This window comes from Melospiza georgiana, chromosome 4, assembly GCF_028018845.1.
Source record: "Melospiza georgiana isolate bMelGeo1 chromosome 4, bMelGeo1.pri, whole genome shotgun sequence".
In the NCBI taxonomy this organism is placed as follows: Eukaryota; Metazoa; Chordata; class Aves; order Passeriformes; family Passerellidae; genus Melospiza; species Melospiza georgiana.
In genome coordinates, this window is record NC_080433.1 from 780,141 (window position 1) to 795,642 (window position 15,502).

The 15,502-nt window shown below is 61.0% G+C and overlaps 2 protein-coding genes across 2 annotated transcripts; one reads left to right on the forward strand and one right to left on the reverse strand.

The window, feature by feature from the left end:
* Window positions 1-415: 415 nt before the first annotated feature.
* Window positions 416-10,274, reverse strand: CHKB (choline kinase beta). The gene is made up of 11 exons (XM_058022787.1): window positions 10,103-10,274; window positions 8,677-8,785; window positions 7,003-7,116; window positions 6,801-6,934; window positions 5,305-5,409; window positions 4,849-4,907; window positions 4,671-4,755; window positions 3,696-3,804; window positions 2,485-2,591; window positions 1,636-1,717; window positions 416-676 (listed from the first exon to the last, which is right to left on the reverse strand). The coding sequence occupies exons 1-11, from the start codon at window positions 10,252-10,254 to the stop codon at window positions 620-622; spliced, it is 1,113 nt and encodes a 370-aa protein (XP_057878770.1). The 5' UTR covers window positions 10,255-10,274; the 3' UTR covers window positions 416-619.
* Window positions 10,275-10,409: 135 nt separating this feature from the next.
* LOC131082365 (uncharacterized) lies at window positions 10,410-12,012 on the forward strand. The gene is made up of 4 exons (XM_058022228.1): window positions 10,410-10,775; window positions 10,878-10,979; window positions 11,161-11,286; window positions 11,366-12,012. The coding sequence occupies exons 1-4, from the start codon at window positions 10,410-10,412 to the stop codon at window positions 11,513-11,515; spliced, it is 744 nt and encodes a 247-aa protein (XP_057878211.1). The 3' UTR covers window positions 11,516-12,012.
* Window positions 12,013-15,502: the final 3,490 nt, after the last annotated feature.

Genomic DNA, 15,502 nt, shown 5'->3' on the forward strand with positions numbered 1-15,502 from the left:
TTAGGGCGGGATTTGGGAAGGGGGAATTCGAGGGTGGGATTTGGGATGGAGGAATCTGAAGGGGCGGGATTTAGGGTGGGGTTTAGGGTGGGATTTAGGGTGGGATTTGGGGCGGGAATAAAGTGGGATTTAGGGTGGGGTTTAGGGTGGGATTTGGGGCGGGATTTGGGAAGGCGGACTCGAGCGCCGGCCCCAGCGCGGCTTTATTGGTCTGAGTTTTACATTCTGCTGTCGCAACGGGGCGACCCCGGGAGCCCCCCGGCCCCAGAGCTGCGGGCGGGGGGCGCAGGGGGGCACTGAGGTACAAACGGGGCTCCCCCACCCCCTGTGCCGCACCCCGAACCCCCCAAACCCTCCCCGAACCCCCGTTACTGGCCAGGAGTGCGGATCTGGGGGTGCCCGCAGCCCCCACCCCAAATCCCACCCTTACTGGGGGGGGGTCCCACCCACCTCTGCTGCCGAGTCCCGGCGTGCGGGGGGTCCCGGGGCTCAGCCCCCCCCCGAACCGTTGTGGCGGCGCCCCCCGAACTGCCGGGGCCCCCCCAAACCGTTACAAAAGCCCCCAACCGTCCCAACGCCCCCCCAGAGCCCGGGGGGGGGGCGGGTTTGGGGGATCCCCTCAGGAGCAGCGAGCCTTGTGCTGGAAATAGGCCTGGAAACGGCTCTGGGCGTAATCCTGGGGAAAAAGGGGGAAATGGGGCGAAAAAGGGGTTAAAAGGGGGTTAAAAAGGGGTTAAAAAGGGGGTTAAAAAGGGGTTAAAAGGGGGTTAAAAAGGGGTTAAAAGGGGGGAGCAAAAGGAGGAGGAAAAGGAGGAGGAAAAGGGGAGAAGGGGGAAGAGGAAAGAGGGAGGAAAGGGCGGGGAAGGAGGGAAAAGGGGAAATGGGCAAAAAAGGGGGGAAAAGGGGTTAAAAAGGGTGGGAAAGGGCAAAAAAGGGGGGGAAATGGGATAAAGGGGGGAAAGGGAGGGAAAAAGGGGAGAAAAGGGGGAAAAAGGGAGGAAAGGGCAGGGCAGGAGGGAAAAGGGGGGGAAAAATAGGGGAAAATGGGAGAAAATTTGGGAAAAAAGGGGAGAAAATGGGCGTAAATTGGGAAAAAAGGAAAGAAAGGGGAAAGGTGAAAAAATGGGGGGAAAAGGGGAAAATGAGGGGAAAAAGGGAGAAGGGGGAAAGAAGGAGGTAAGGGCAGGGATGGAGGGAAAAGGGGGAAAAAAGGGGGGATAAAAGGGGCAAAATGGGAGAAAAATGGGGAAAATGAGGGGAAAGTGGGGGGCAAATCGGGAAAAAGGAAAGAAAGGGGAAAAATTGTGGAAAAGGGGGGAAGAAGGGGGAAAATGGGGCGAAAAAAGGAGAAGGGGGAAAGAGGGAGGGAAGGGCAGGGAAGGAGAGAAAAGTCGGGAAATGGGAGAAAAAGTGGGAAAACGGGAGAAAAATTGGAGAAAAGGGGGAGAAAACAGGGGGTAAATTGGGAAAAGAGGAAAGAAAGGGGAAAGGAGGAAAATGGGGGGAAGAAGGGGGAGAAAAGGGGGGACGGAGGGGAAAGGGAGGGGAAATAAGGGAAAAGGGGACCAAAGGTGTGTTCGGGGGGTTGTGCAGCCCCCCACACCCCACGGGGGCACAGTGCCCCCCAAAACTCACCAGGTACCCGAAGTGGATGGTGGAGATCTTGGCCTGCACCACGGACCAGAGCCCCCAGAAGAAATGTGAGGCCAGGGTGAAGCTGGGGGGAAAAGGGGGGTGAGACCCCAAACCCCGCCCCGGGCACCCCAAAAACACCCACGGGAGGGGGGCGTGGGGCAGGGGAGCCTAAAAATGGCACAGAGACCCCAAAAGTGGCACAGAGACCCCAAATGGGGGCACAGAGACCCCAAATGGGGGCACAGAGGGCCCCAAATGGGGGCACAGAGGGCCCCAAATAGAGGTACAAAGCCCCCCAAAAATCCCACTGATGACCCCAAAAGTGGCCCAGACATCCCAGAGCGGCACAGAGACCCCCAGTGGAAGTGCAAAGACCCCCAAAAAACCACACAGGGCCCCAAAAGTGGCACAGAGGAACCCAAATGAGGGCACAGAAACCCCAAATCTTGGCACAGAGGACCCCAAAAGTGGCACGGAAACCCCAAACAGAGGTACAAAGACCCCCCCCAAAATCACACAGAGGACCCCAAAAGCAGCACAGAGGACCCTAAAGTGGAACAGAGGACCCCAAATGAGGGCATAGAAACCCTAAATCTTGGCACAGAGGACCCCAAAAGTGGCACGGAAACCCCAAACAGAGATACAAAGACCCCCCCCCAAATCCCACAGACACCCCCAAAAGTGACACAGACACCCCCCAATGGATGTGCAAAGACCCCCCTAAATCACACAGAGGACCCCAAAAGCGGCACGGACACCCCCAAAAGCGGCACAGAGACCCCATATAGAGGCACAAATCCCCCCAAATCCCAGTGAGGATCCCCCGAAGCCCCCCGAGCCCCCCGGTACCGCTCGATCTCCCGCAGCATCTCCTCCTCCAGGCGCGCCTGCTCCTCCGGCGGGGCCCGCCCGGGGCCGCCCGACAGCGCCGACAGGTAATGGCGGATGAAATGGAGCTGGGGAGGGGGACACGGGGCTGGGACCCCCAAGGGACCCCAAAGGGACCCCCAAAGGGACCCCTGAGCACTCAGACAGGTAATGGCGGATGAAATGGAGCTGGGGAGGGGGACACGGGGCTGGGACCCCAAAGGGACCCCCAAAGGGACCCCCAAAGGGACCCCCAAAGGGACCCCTGAGCACTCAGACAGGTAATGGCGGATGAAATGGAGCTGGGGAGGGGGACACGGGGCTGGGACCCCCAAGGGACCCCCAAAGGGACCCCCAAAGGGACCCCTGCCCAGCCCTGGGACCCCTGAGCACTCACACAGGTAATGGCGGATGAAATGGAGCTGGGGAGGGGGACACGGGGCTGGGACCCCCAAGGGACCCCAAAGGGACCCCCAAAGGGACCCCTGCCCAGCCCTGGGACCCCTGAGCACTCACACAGGTAATGGCGGATGAAATGGAGCTGGGGAGGGGGACACGGGGCTGGGACCCCCAAAGGGACCCCCAAAGGGACCCCCGAGCACTCAGACAGGTAAGGGCGGATGAAATGGAGCTGGGGAGGGGGACACGGGGCTGGGACCCCAAAGGGACCCCCAAAGGGACCCCCAAAGGGACCCCCAAAGGGACCCCTGCCCAGCCCTGGGACCCCCGAGCACTCAGACAGGTAATGGCGGATGAAATGGAGCTGGGGAGGGGGACACGGGGCTGGGACCCCCAAGGGACCCCCAAAGGGACCCCCGAGCACTCAGACAGGTAATGGCGGATGAAATGGAGCTGGGGAGGGGGACACGGGGCTGGGACCCCCAAGGGACCCCCAAAGGGACCCCCGAGCACTCAGACAGGTAAGGGCGGATGAAATGGAGCTGGGGAGGGGGACATGGGGCTGGGAGCACAAAGGGACCCCCAAAGGGACCCCCAAAGGGACCCCCAAAGGGACCCCTGGCCCCAAGGGACCCCTCCAAGGGACTCATCCACCCCAAGGGACCCCTCCCTGTCCCCAAAGGACTTCCCCAAGGGACCCCTGCCCAGTCCCAAGGGACACCCCCAGGGGACCTTCCAGCCCCAAGGGACCCCCCTGGGACCCCAAAGGCCCCCTCCCCAAAGGCCCCCCAGACCTGCTGCTGGCGGCTGGGGAAGTGCTCGGGGTGTGCCTGGAAGCAGGGCCAGCTCTCGTGGCTGTAGCTGTAAACCCACTCGCAGAAGTGATTGCCCAGGTCAAAGCCCCTGCAACGGGGGGGTCACACAGCACCGACCCCACTGGGAGCCCCAAAATCACCCAGGGATCAGCACCGACCCCACTGTGAGCCCCAAACCCACTGGGGATCAGCACCGACCCCACTGTGAGCCCCAAAATCACCCAGGGATCAGCACCGACCCCACTGTGAGCCCCAAAATCACCCAGGGATCAGCACCGACCCCACTGTGAGCCCCAAACCCACTGAGGGATCAGCACTGACCCCACTGTGAGCCCCAAACCCCCCTGGGAGCCTGCAGAGGGGATTAAAGCCCCAAATCCCACCGGGATCATGGAGCGGGGACAGGGCGACCCCAAATCCCAGCATGATAGTGGAGCAGAGAGGTGAAACCCCAAATCCCAACGGGGTCATGGAGCGGTGATGGGGAGACCCTAAATCCCACTGGGACCGTGGAATATGAGCAGGAAGCCCCCAAATCCCAGTGGGGTCATGGAGTGTGGGGAGCCCATAGGGAGCCCAAATCCTCCAGGGACTCCCAAACTGCCATCCTCCAAAAGCCTCCAGGGACCCCCTAAAATCTCCCTAAAAACAAAGCCGGGACGCAGGAGGGGGAGCCCCTAAATCCCACCAGGAATATGAGCAGGAAGCCCCCAAATCCCAGTGGGATCATGGAGTGTGAGGGACCCCCAGGGACACCCCAAAATCCCCCCAGGGACCCCCAAAATCCCCCAGGATCAGAGACTTGTGAGGAGGAGCTCCTAAATCCCACCGGGACCACGGAAGGTGAGCAGGAGTGGGGAAATCCCAGTGGGATCATGGAACATGAGGGACCCCCGGGAACCCCCCAAACCCCCCCGGGGACCCCCAAAGCCCCCCGGGGACCCCCAAGCCCACCGGTAGTTGTAGCTGCTGTACTCGAAGTCGATGAGCATGAGCCGTTCCGAGGAGGCCTCGCGCCCCGCCAGGAGCAGGATGTTCCCTGTGGGGTTGGGGTTTGGGGCATTTATGGGGGATTTGTGGGGTTCTGGGGGCTTTGGGGGGGGTCTGGGGGACGGCCACCCACGGCACTCACCCTCCTGCACGTCGTTGTGGCAGAAAACCACCGGGGATGGGGTGGCCTCCAGCAGGTCCCTGAGGGACGAGAGGGGCTCAGAGGGGACAGGGGAGGGGCTGGGGGACCAGGGTGGGGACAGGGGGACAGCCGAGGGACATGGGGGACACAGGGACACAGGGACATGGGGACATGTGGGACACAGAGGAACAAAGGCATGGGTGACGCCAGGAGATAGAGGTGACACAGATACAGGGAACACAGGTGACACCAGGGACAGGGGGGGCACGGGGACACCAGAGACACGGGGACACACAGGGATATGTAGGACATGGGGAAACACAGGGGACACCGTGGACAGAGGGGGACAAAGGGAAGGACAGAACCACGGACGCCCCGGCCCCGCAGGATCCCTGCCCTGGGGACGCTGGGCAGGGACAGGGGACAGCGGAGGGACACCCAGGGGGTGGCAGTGACCTGAGGCTCCTCATCTCCTGCTCCAGGTTGTAGCCCCGGAGCTGCTCCAGCTGCTGCAGCTGCGCTGGCTCTGAGAACGTCAGCTCTGAGATCTGCTGCAGGTACCTGGGGACACGGGACCGTGGGGACATGGGGGCAGCACGCGGACACAGGGGACACAGGGGACATCGGGGACAGCACCCTCAGAGCTGCCTGCCCAGCCCCGGCCACCCAAAGGTCTCCCCTGTGTCCCACAGGACCTGCTGGAAGCAGCCAGGAAACCCCCAGGGTCTGGACCTGCTGGGATTTGGGGTCCCCACTCTCTGATCCCAATGGGGTTTGGGGTCCCCACTCCCTGATCCCAATGGGGTTTGGGGTCCCCACTCCCTGATCCCAATGGGGTTTGGGTCTCCCTCACAAGTTCGTGATCCCGCTGGGATTTGGATCTCTCCCACTCCATTCTGTCTTCCCAATGGGATTTTGGGGCCCCCACTTCCTTCCCTCAGTGGGATTTGGGTCCCCATTCCCCACTGTCAGTGGGATTTGGGTTCCCACTCCCCGCTCCCAGTAGGATTTTGGTCCCCCCTCCCTGTTCCCAGCGGGATTTTGTGTCCCCCTCCTCCCCATTCCCAGTAGGATTTTGGGTCCTCCCTCCCCCTTCCCTGTTCCCAGTGGGATTTTCGTCCCCCATCCCATTCCCAGTAGGATTTTGGGTCCCTGCTCCCAGTGGGATTTTGGTCCCCCATTCCCAGTGGGATTTTGTGCCCGCACTCCCCTCTCCCAGTGGGATTTTGGGTCTCCTCACCCCATTTCCTGTTCCCAGTAGGATTTTGGTCCCCCCTCCCCATTCCCTCCCCTCACCCCATCCCCGTTCCTAATGGGATTTTGTGTCCCCACTCCCCTCTCCCAGTAGGATTTTGTGAATTTTGTGTCCCCCCTCCCCATTCCCAGTGGGATTTTGGTCCCCCCTCCCCATTCCCAGTGGGATTTTGGGTCCCCACTCCCCATTCCCTGTGGGATTTTGGTCCCCCCTCCCTGTTCCCAGTAGGATTTGTGTCTCCTCACCCCATTCCCTATTCCCAGTAGGATTTTGGTCCCCCCTCCCCATTCCCAGTAGGATTTCAGTCCTCCATCCCCATTCCCAGTGGGATCGGGTCCCCTCACCCCATTCCCAGTGGGATTTTGGTCCCCCCTCCCCGTTCCCAGTAGGATTTCAGTCCCCCGTCCCCATTCCCAGTGGGATCAGGTCCCCCCTCCCTGTTCCCAGTAGGATTTGTATCCCCTCACCCCATTCCCTGTTCCCAGTAGGATTTGTGTCCCCTCATTCCATTCCCTGTTCCCAGTGGGATTTTGGTCCCCCCTCCCCATTCCCAGTAGGATTTCAGTCCCCCCTCCCCATTCCCAGTAGGATTTCAGTCCCCCCTCCCCATTCCCAGTAGGATTTCAGTCCCCCCTCCCCGTTCCCAGTAGGATTTCAGTCCCCCCTCCCCGTTCCCAGCAGGATCAGGCCCCCTCACCCCTCCATGGTCCCAAAGAGCCACTTGGGCTCCTTGTTGAAGGGCATGGCCATGCCGTGGAAGCGCGCCATGGTGACGGCGATCTCGGCCGAGACGCGCGGGTCCCGCAGCTCCTCGGTGCGCAGCCGCCGGCTCTGGGGGGGGCACGGGGCGTTGGGGGGGCCCGGGGGGGCCCGGGGGGCGCGGGGGACCCCGATCCTACCGGCAGGTACTGCTCCAGGCGGCCCTGCGGGAACACCCCAAAGAGGCGCGGGCCCAGCGCGCGCTCGGCCAGGATGGCGAACATGACGCTCTCCAGCACCAGCGAGTCCACGCCCTGCAGGGAAGGAGGGGGACAGGGGTGCCCCAAAACGGGGACACGGATTGGGACATGAAAATGGAGCACCAAAATGGGAGCCCCAAAAACGGGGTCCCAGATTGGGACGCAAAAAACACGGGGCACCAAACAAGAATCCCCAAAAATGGGACCACAAAATGGGATCCCAGATTGGGACACAAAAAAACATGGGACACCAAAATGGGAGCCCCAAAAACGGGACACAAAAAACACGGGACACCAAACAGGGATCCAAAAAAACAGGACCCCAAACTGGGACACCAAACAGGAATCCCAAAAAACGGGACCCCAAAAACACAGGACACCAAACACGGATCCCTAAAAACGGGACCCCAAATGAGGACATAAAAAACATGGGACCCCCAAAATGGGAGCCCCAAAAAGGGACCCCAAATTGGGACACAAAAAACACAGGACACCAAAATGGGAGCCCCAAAAACGGGACACAAAAAAACACAGGACACCAAAATGGGAGCCCCAAAAACGGGACACAAAAAACACAGGACACCAAAATGGGAGCCCCAAAAACGGGACACAAACTGGGACACAAAAACCACAGGACAACAAACAGGGATCCCCAAGAACAGGACCCCAAACTGGGACACCAAATAGGGATCCAAAAAAACGGGACCCCAAATTGGGACACCAAAATGGAATCCCAGATTGGGACCCCAAAAACACAGGAATCCCAAAAAACAGGACCCCAAATATGGACACAAAAAACATGGGACACCAAAATGGGATTTCCAAAAATGGGAGCCCAAATTGGGACACAAAAAACACAGGACACCTACAGGGATCTCCAAAAACAGGGCCCCAAATTGGGACACCAAAAGCACGGGACAACAAACAGGGATCCCCAAAAACAGGATCTCAAATACGGAACCCAAAAACCGGAAGAAAAATGGGATTCCCAGTTGGGACACCAAATAGGGATCCCCATATCAGGACCCCAAAAATGGCATCACAAATAGGGATCCCCAAATCAGGACTCCCAAAAGGGACCCCAAAAATGGGACTCCAGATAGGGACCCCAAAATAGCACCCTCAAAACTGGACCCCAAAACCAGGATTCCCATACAGTTACCCCAAAACCAAGACCCCAAAACTGGGATTCAACACCAGCCCCCCCAAAACGGGCCCCCAAACGAGCACCCCCAATACTGGCACCCCAAACAATGGTACCCCAAAAACAGGCCCCCAGCCCAGCACCCCCAAAAGTGGCACCCCAAAAACGGGACCTCAAACCCAGCACCCCAAGGAGCCTCAGAACCCCAAACCCCAGCACCCCCACCCCAGAAGGAGGGCACCCAGAAACCCTAATCCCAGGAGTTCCTTGGGGCTCCCACGGGGTTTGGGGGGGTCCCTTGGGATTTGAGGTGTCACCGTCCCCTGACCTCCAGGATGGCCCCAACACCCCCTACCCCAGTGGGAAGGCACCCCAAAATCCTAATCCCAGGGGGTCCTGGGGGGTTCCCCTGGGGTCCTCATGGGGTTTGGGGTCCCGGGGGTCCCCATGGGGTGTTACTGTCCCCTCACCTGCAGGATGGCCCCGTAGACGCGCAGCAGCACCTGCCGGGGCTCGTCCCCCACGCTCTGCACGTGCTCGGGCAGCGCACACTTGTACAGCAGGTTACTGAGCCCCCCTCTGTGGGACAGGGACATTGGGGACATTGGGGACATTGGGGACACTGACCCACCCGGGCAGCGCACACTTGTACAGCAGGTTACTGAGCCCCCCTCTGTGGGACAGGGACATTGGGGACATTGGGGACATTGGGGACACTGACCCACCTGGGCAGCGCACACTTGTACAGCAGGTTACTGAGCCCCCCTCTGTGGGACAGGGACATTGGGGACATTGGGGACACTGACCCACCCGGGCAGCGCACACTTGTACAGCAGGTTACTGAGCCCCCCTCTGTGGGACAGGGACATTGGGGACATTGGGGACACTGACCCACCCGGGCAGCGCACACTTGTACAGCAGGTTACTGAGCCCCCCTCTGTGGGACAGGGACATTGGGGACATTGGGGACACTGACCCACCCGGGCAGCGCACGCTTGTACAGCAGGTTACTGAGCCCCCTCTGTGGGACAGGGACATTGGGGACATTGGGGACACTGACCCACCCGGGCAGCGCACGCTTGTACAGCAGGTTACTGAGCCCCCCTCTGTGGGACAGGGACATTGGGGACATTGGGGACACTGACCCACCCGGGCAGCGCACGCTTGTACAGCAGGTTACTGAGCCCCCTCTGTGGGACAGGGACATTGGGGACATGAGGGGACACTGGGGACAGGGATCCACCCGCACAGCACGTGGGGGTCTGTCCCCTCCCGTCCCTGGGGACAATGCTTGGGGACATTGGAAGAGGCACTGGGGTACTGGTCCAGGGGGAAACTGGGGGCAGCTGGGAGAGGGACTAGGACACCAGTCCGTGGGGACAACCGGGGGACACTGTGGGACAGGGATGCTGGTCTAGGGCGAGACTGGGAGGGGACACCGGGGCACGGCGCCAAACGCAGCTGGGGACACTGGGGGACGGGGAACGCTGCTTCGGGGTGGGGCAGCTGGGGACACTGGGAGAGGGACTGGGATAAGGGTCGGGGAAGGGACCGGGACACTGGTCCGGAGGGTAATTGGGGACACCAGTCCGAGGGGTACCGGGCTACTGGTCACGGGGGCAACTAGGGGACACCGGGAACAGGGACAACGCTCCGAGGGCAACCGGGGCCACTGGGAGGGCCCACTGTGAGGGGACACTGTGAAGGGACAGGGACACCGCTCCGGTGGTAACCGGGGCCGCTGTGAGGGCCATTGCGAGGGCCCACTGTGAGGGGACACGGACACCGCTCCGGGGTAACCGGGGCCGCTGGGAGGGACGCTTCCCTAAACCCCGGGACGAGACCACCGCGGAGAGGGCGGGGGGGGGAACGCCTCTCGCCCGTTCCGCTTCCTACCCGATGGGCCAGATGCCGAACTCGTCCGGGCCGATGAGCTTCCAGGAGCCGGACAGAAACTCGCGGCACCAGGCGTAGGCCTGCAGGCGGGTAGCGGCGGGGACATCGCCGTCCTCGCTGCAGCAGCCCTGGCCCCCCGCCGCCGCCGCCATGGTCGCCCCTGCCCCGTCCCGCTCTGCCAGGGCGGCACCCGGGCAGCCTCCAACCAATAACAACGCGATTAGTTGATTGACGGTGTAATCGACCAATAGAAAGACGCCTCGGAGAGGTGGCGCGTGCGCCGCAGCCAATGGGCGCACTCGGCGGGATGCGGCGGAACGTGGAGGTGAAGGCGCGGCTGAGGGCGCGGGAGGAAGCGCTGAGGGCGGCCCTGAGGCTGCGGGGGCTGGGCCCGGTGTGCCCGGTGTGCCCCGGGGCAGGGCAGGGAGCGCCCCAGGTGTGCCCCGGGGCCGGGCAGGGAGCGCCCCAGGTGTGCCCCGGGGCAGGGCAGGGAGCGCCCCAGGTGTGCCCCGGGGCCGGGCAGGGAGCGCCCCAGGTGTGCCCCGGGGCCGGGCCGGGCACGGGTGAGGGGCAGAAGCCGCCCCAGGTGTGCCCCGGGGCCGGGCAGGTGCTGCTCCAGACCGACACGTTCTTCCGGGTGCCGCGGGGGCGGCTCAAGCTGCGCCGGACACAGGTGAGGGGTGGCAGGAGGGGCTTGGCCCTGGCCCTGTGATCACCTGGCCCCGTGCTCACCTGGCCCTGTCCCTCACTTGTCCCCACCTGTGCCTGTCCCCAGGATGGCCGGGGGGAGCTGATTTTCTACGAGCGCCCTGACAGCGCCGGCCCCAAACTGTCCAAGTTCAGCATCACCCCCACGGCCGATCCCGAGGGGCTGCAGGTGAGCGGGGCTGGGGGCGCCCTGGGGTCCCTGTGTGTGCCACCTTGTCAGCCGCTGTGCCACCCCTGTAACCCCTGTGCCATCCCTGTCACCCCCTGTGTCCTCAGGTGGTGCTGTCCTTGTCCCTGGGCACTGTGGAGTCCCTGTGCCATCCCTGTCACCCCTGTCCCTGTGTCCCCAGGCGGTGCTGTCGCAGTCCCTGGGCGTGCTGGGCACGGTGAGGAAGGAGCGGCTCCTGTTCCTGCTGGGCCAGACTCGGCTGCACCTGGACCAGGTGCAGGGGCTTGGGGACTTCCTGGAGCTGGAGGTGAGGGGACAGGGGGGGTGGCACCCCGGGTGACCCCAGGTGACCCTGGTGACCCTGGGTGACCGTGGGGTGCCCACAGGTGGTGCTGCGGCCGGAGCAGAGCGAGGAGGACGGGCAGCGCGTGGCACTGGAGCTGCTGCAGGAGTTTGGGATTGGGGAACAGGACCTCATCTCTGGGGCCTACCTGGATCTGCTGCTGGCACAGGGGGACAATGGGGACACCCCCTGAGCAGCCGCTGGCCGGCCAGGGACAGCGGGGCTCAGGGCAGGGGCACCTGGTGGCTGTGCCCACCCTGTGAACACGCTGTGCCCACCCCGTAAACACACTGTGCCACCCTATAAACACACTGTGCCTTGTCCCACACCATAAACACCCTGTACCCCCTGTGGACACCCTGTGCCCACCCCATAGACACCCTGTGCTCAACCCCATAAACACCCTGTGCCTTGTCCCATCCCATAAACACCCTGTGGCCACCCTGTAAACACACTGTGCCCACCCCATAAACACACTGTGCCCACCCTGTAAACACACTGTGCCACCCCATAAACACACTGTACCTTGTCCCACACCATAAACACCCTGTACCCCCTAAGGACACCCTGTGCTCAACCCCATAAACACCCTGTGCCTTGTCCCACCCCATAAACACCCTGTGCCCTGCCCACAGACACCTCCAGCCCCATAATGCCCCCCAGAAACCCCATACCCACCCCACAGACACCCCCAGCCCCAAACTCCCCCTGGAAACCCCACACTGCCCCATGGCCACCACTGTGTCCCCCTCCCCATGGCCACCCTGTGTCCCCCATGGTCACCGTGTCCCCCTGCCCATGGTCACCAATAAACTCTGTGTCCATGTCCAGCTGTGCCCGTTCCTGGGGTCACCCTGTCCCCCCCGTGTGACATTCCCGGCTCAGAGGTGGCAGCGATGGATGCCCGGCCCCGATCCCGGATTATGTCCGGAGCCTCGGGAAGTGCCGGGGGGGGCCTGGGGGTGACAGATGGGTGACGGGGGGTGGTGGCATCTGTGCCAGCTGCTGCAGCTGCTGCTGCCACGCCAGCCTGCCCGGAGGGGGGAACTGAGGCTGGAAAATCCCCTGGGATCGATCCAGCAGGGCAAGGCCACCCTCCTGTGTCCCCAAGTGTCACATCCATGGGGCTGGAAACCCGTGTGGGGATGGCGATCCCAAACATTTTCTGGGAGGAGTTTCCTCAAATTTTCCAAAGGTGGCCCCGGTGAGGCCCCAGCCGGAATCCTGGAGAGCCCTGGAGGGGTGGAATGGGGTCAGGAAGGGAACAGGGCTGGGAAGGGCTGGAAAATTCCAGAGGAGTTTGGGAGGGGACTGGAAAACTCCAGCTGGATTTGGGATTTGGGCTGGAAAACTCCAGCTGGATTTGGGATTTGGGCTCAGCCTGGAGCAGAGGCGGCTCCAGGGCTCCTTCGGGACGGGCTCTGGCTCATCCTGGGTTTCTCAGGGAAGCTTCTGGAAGCCCTGGGCCGCCCTGGGGCTCCCTCATTCCCTTTGCTTCCCAGATTTCCATCGGGCCTGGGCTTGGCTTGGGGCTGGGACGGTGCCGGGCGCTCCCGGATCCGGGATTTCCCAGCTTTGGCTTTTCCCAAAGGGAAATTCCTTTTTTTTTGGGGGGTGGAATCTCAGCTCCAGCCACACCAGCTGCTGCTCCAGGAGCTGATGTTCCATGTTGGGGTGGGAAGTGGTGAGCGTTGGATGGCGAGAAAGGCTGGGATTTGGGGATTTGGGGATTTGGGGATTTGGGGATTTGGGAATGAGGAGACACAGCGGCTCTGTGGGAAGGACTTGTCTGGGAGTGAGAGGGAAGAGGGAAAACTTGGGATAAGGAGAGCGGGAAGGATTGAATGGGTGGATTTTCCTCAGGCTGGATTGTCCCAGCAGGAATTTCTCCCATTTTTTGGAACTGTGGCAGATCCAGGTGGATCCTCTGGATCCATTCTGGGAGCTGAAGGTTTGGGATCAGCCCAGGGTGTAATTCACGGATCCTGGGAATGGAAATGCTTGGAAAACTTCCTGGGCTGTGCCCGTGGGATCTCCTGGATCCTGGGGGTTCCTCGGGATGGGCTGGGAGGTCCTTCCCAGGCAGGCCCCACCAGGATTGGGGAACTGTGGGATCCTGGCCCATGGAATGCCGGCAGTGCCTCGGGAAGGGCCCCCGAGCCCCCCAGGGATCCGTGCAGGGAGAGCCCGGGAAAAGTGGGATGTGCCCCGGGCTGGGGCCAGGGCAGCTCTGCGGGGATCGGGGCCGGGATCGGGAATGTCCTTCTGGGCCTGCCCAGCTCCTGCCAGGAGCCAGCGGGGATCGGGATCTGCTCCAGGGAATGAGCCCCGGGAACAGAGGGAGCGGCCTCGGCCTGGGCCAGGGCAGGCCCAGCTCCCGGATTTGGGATCGTTTTCCATGGAAAGGGCTCAGGCCTTGGCAGGGGCTGCCCAGGGAGCTTTGGAGTCACCGTCCCTGGAGGTGTCCAAGGAATTCCTGGAGGTGGCACTTGGGACTCTGGTGGGGATCAGGCCCAGCTTGGATCGGTGACCTTGGAATTCTTTCCCAGCTCAATAATCTGGGAATTCTGTGCTCACACCCCCATGAGAATTCCCAGCACATCCCAGTTATCCAGGGAATGAACCTTGGGAAAAGTGGGAGCGGCCTCAGCCTGGGCCAATGGGGATATTTGGGATAATTTTCCATGGAAACGGGCCCAGGCCTCGGCAGGGGCCAGAGGAATCCAGAACATCCGGAGCGGGACCCCAAAGGAGCATCGAGCCCAGTTTATCCTTGGAAATCCTTGAAGTCCCTTAAAGCCACAATTCCCACTGGGAGTTTGGGAATCCCTGGGCTTGGGAAGATCCTGCTCGGTTTTTATGGAATGTTTTCCCTGTGGAATGGGAGTCAAACACCCCGGGGAGAGCTCCTGGCACCCCAAATCCCTGCTGGGGTGGGGCCGTGTCCCAAAATCCCAAAGGAACAAAGATGGGAATGGGAATGTTGGGATTGAGGTGGGAATGGGAATATTGGGGTGAATGGGAATGGGAATGTTGGGGTGAAGATGGGAGTGGGAAAGGGGTGAAAACTGGGAATGTTGGGTTGGAAATTGGGAATGGGGGTGTTGGGATGGATGGGGAAGGAAATGTTTGGATGGATGGATGGATGGATGGATGGATGGATGGATGGATGGATGATGGATGGATGATGGATGGATGAATGGATGGATGAATGGATGGATGGATGGATGAATGGATGGATGGTGGATGGATGGATGGATGGATGGATGGATGATGGATGGATGGATGATGGATGGATGGATGGAGGGATGATGGATGGATGGATGGATGGATGGATGGATGGATGGATGGATGATGGATGGATGGATGATGGATGGATGGATGGAGGGATGATGGATGGATGGATGGATGATGGATGGATGGATGATGGATGGATGGATGGAGGGATGATGGATGGATGGATGGATGGATGGATGGATGGATGGATGGATGGATGGATGATGGATGGATGGATGATGGATGGATGATGGATGGATGGATGATGGATGGATGGATGATGGATGGATGGATGGATGGATGATGGATGGATGGATGATGGATGGATGGATGATGGATGGATGATGGATGGATGGATGATGGATGGATGATGGATGGATGGATGGATGGATGGATGGATGGATGATGGATGGACGGATGATGGATGGATGGATGATGGATGGATGGATGGATGATGGATGGATGATGGATGGATGGATGGATGGATGGATGGATGGATGGATGGATGATGGATGGATGGATGATGGATGGATGGATGGATGATGGATGGATGGATGATGGATGGACGGATGATGGATGGACGGATGATGGATGGATGGATGGATGGATGGATGGATGGATGGATGATGGATGGATGGATGGATGGATGGATGGATGATGGATGGATGGATGGATGATGGATGGATGGATGATGGATGGATGGATGGATGGATGGATGGATGGATGGATGGATGGATGATGGATGGACGGATGATGGATGGATGGAAGGATGATGGATGGATGGATGAATGGGGATGTTGGGATGGATGGGAATTTTGGGAAGAGGCACAGGCAGGAGTGGGTCATGGGGGGCGTTGAGGTGCCCTGGGTGTCCCCTGGGCCTTGTGGTGGCACCAAAGTGGCC

Bases quoted from the DNA above. Each gene is read 5' to 3' on its own strand.
- CHKB (XM_058022787.1), bottom strand. From the start codon at position 10,254: ATGGCGGCGGCGGCGGGGGGCCAGGGCTGCTGCAGCGAGGACGGCGAT. The intron at 8,786-10,102 runs GTAGGAAGCGGA...CCTGTCCCACAG, and splicing joins TTCGGCATCTGGCCCATCGG to AGGGGGGCTCAGTAACCTGC. The intron at 2,592-3,695 runs GTCTGGGGGGCC...CCCCCTCCCCAG, and splicing joins TCCCCAGCCGCCAGCAGCAG to CTCCATTTCATCCGCCATTA.
- LOC131082365 (XM_058022228.1), top strand. From the start codon at position 10,410: ATGCGGCGGAACGTGGAGGTGAAGGCGCGGCTGAGGGCGCGGGAGGAA. The intron at 10,776-10,877 runs GTGAGGGGTGGC...GCCTGTCCCCAG, and splicing joins TCAAGCTGCGCCGGACACAG to GATGGCCGGGGGGAGCTGAT. The intron at 10,980-11,160 runs GTGAGCGGGGCT...CTGTGTCCCCAG, and splicing joins CCGATCCCGAGGGGCTGCAG to GCGGTGCTGTCGCAGTCCCT.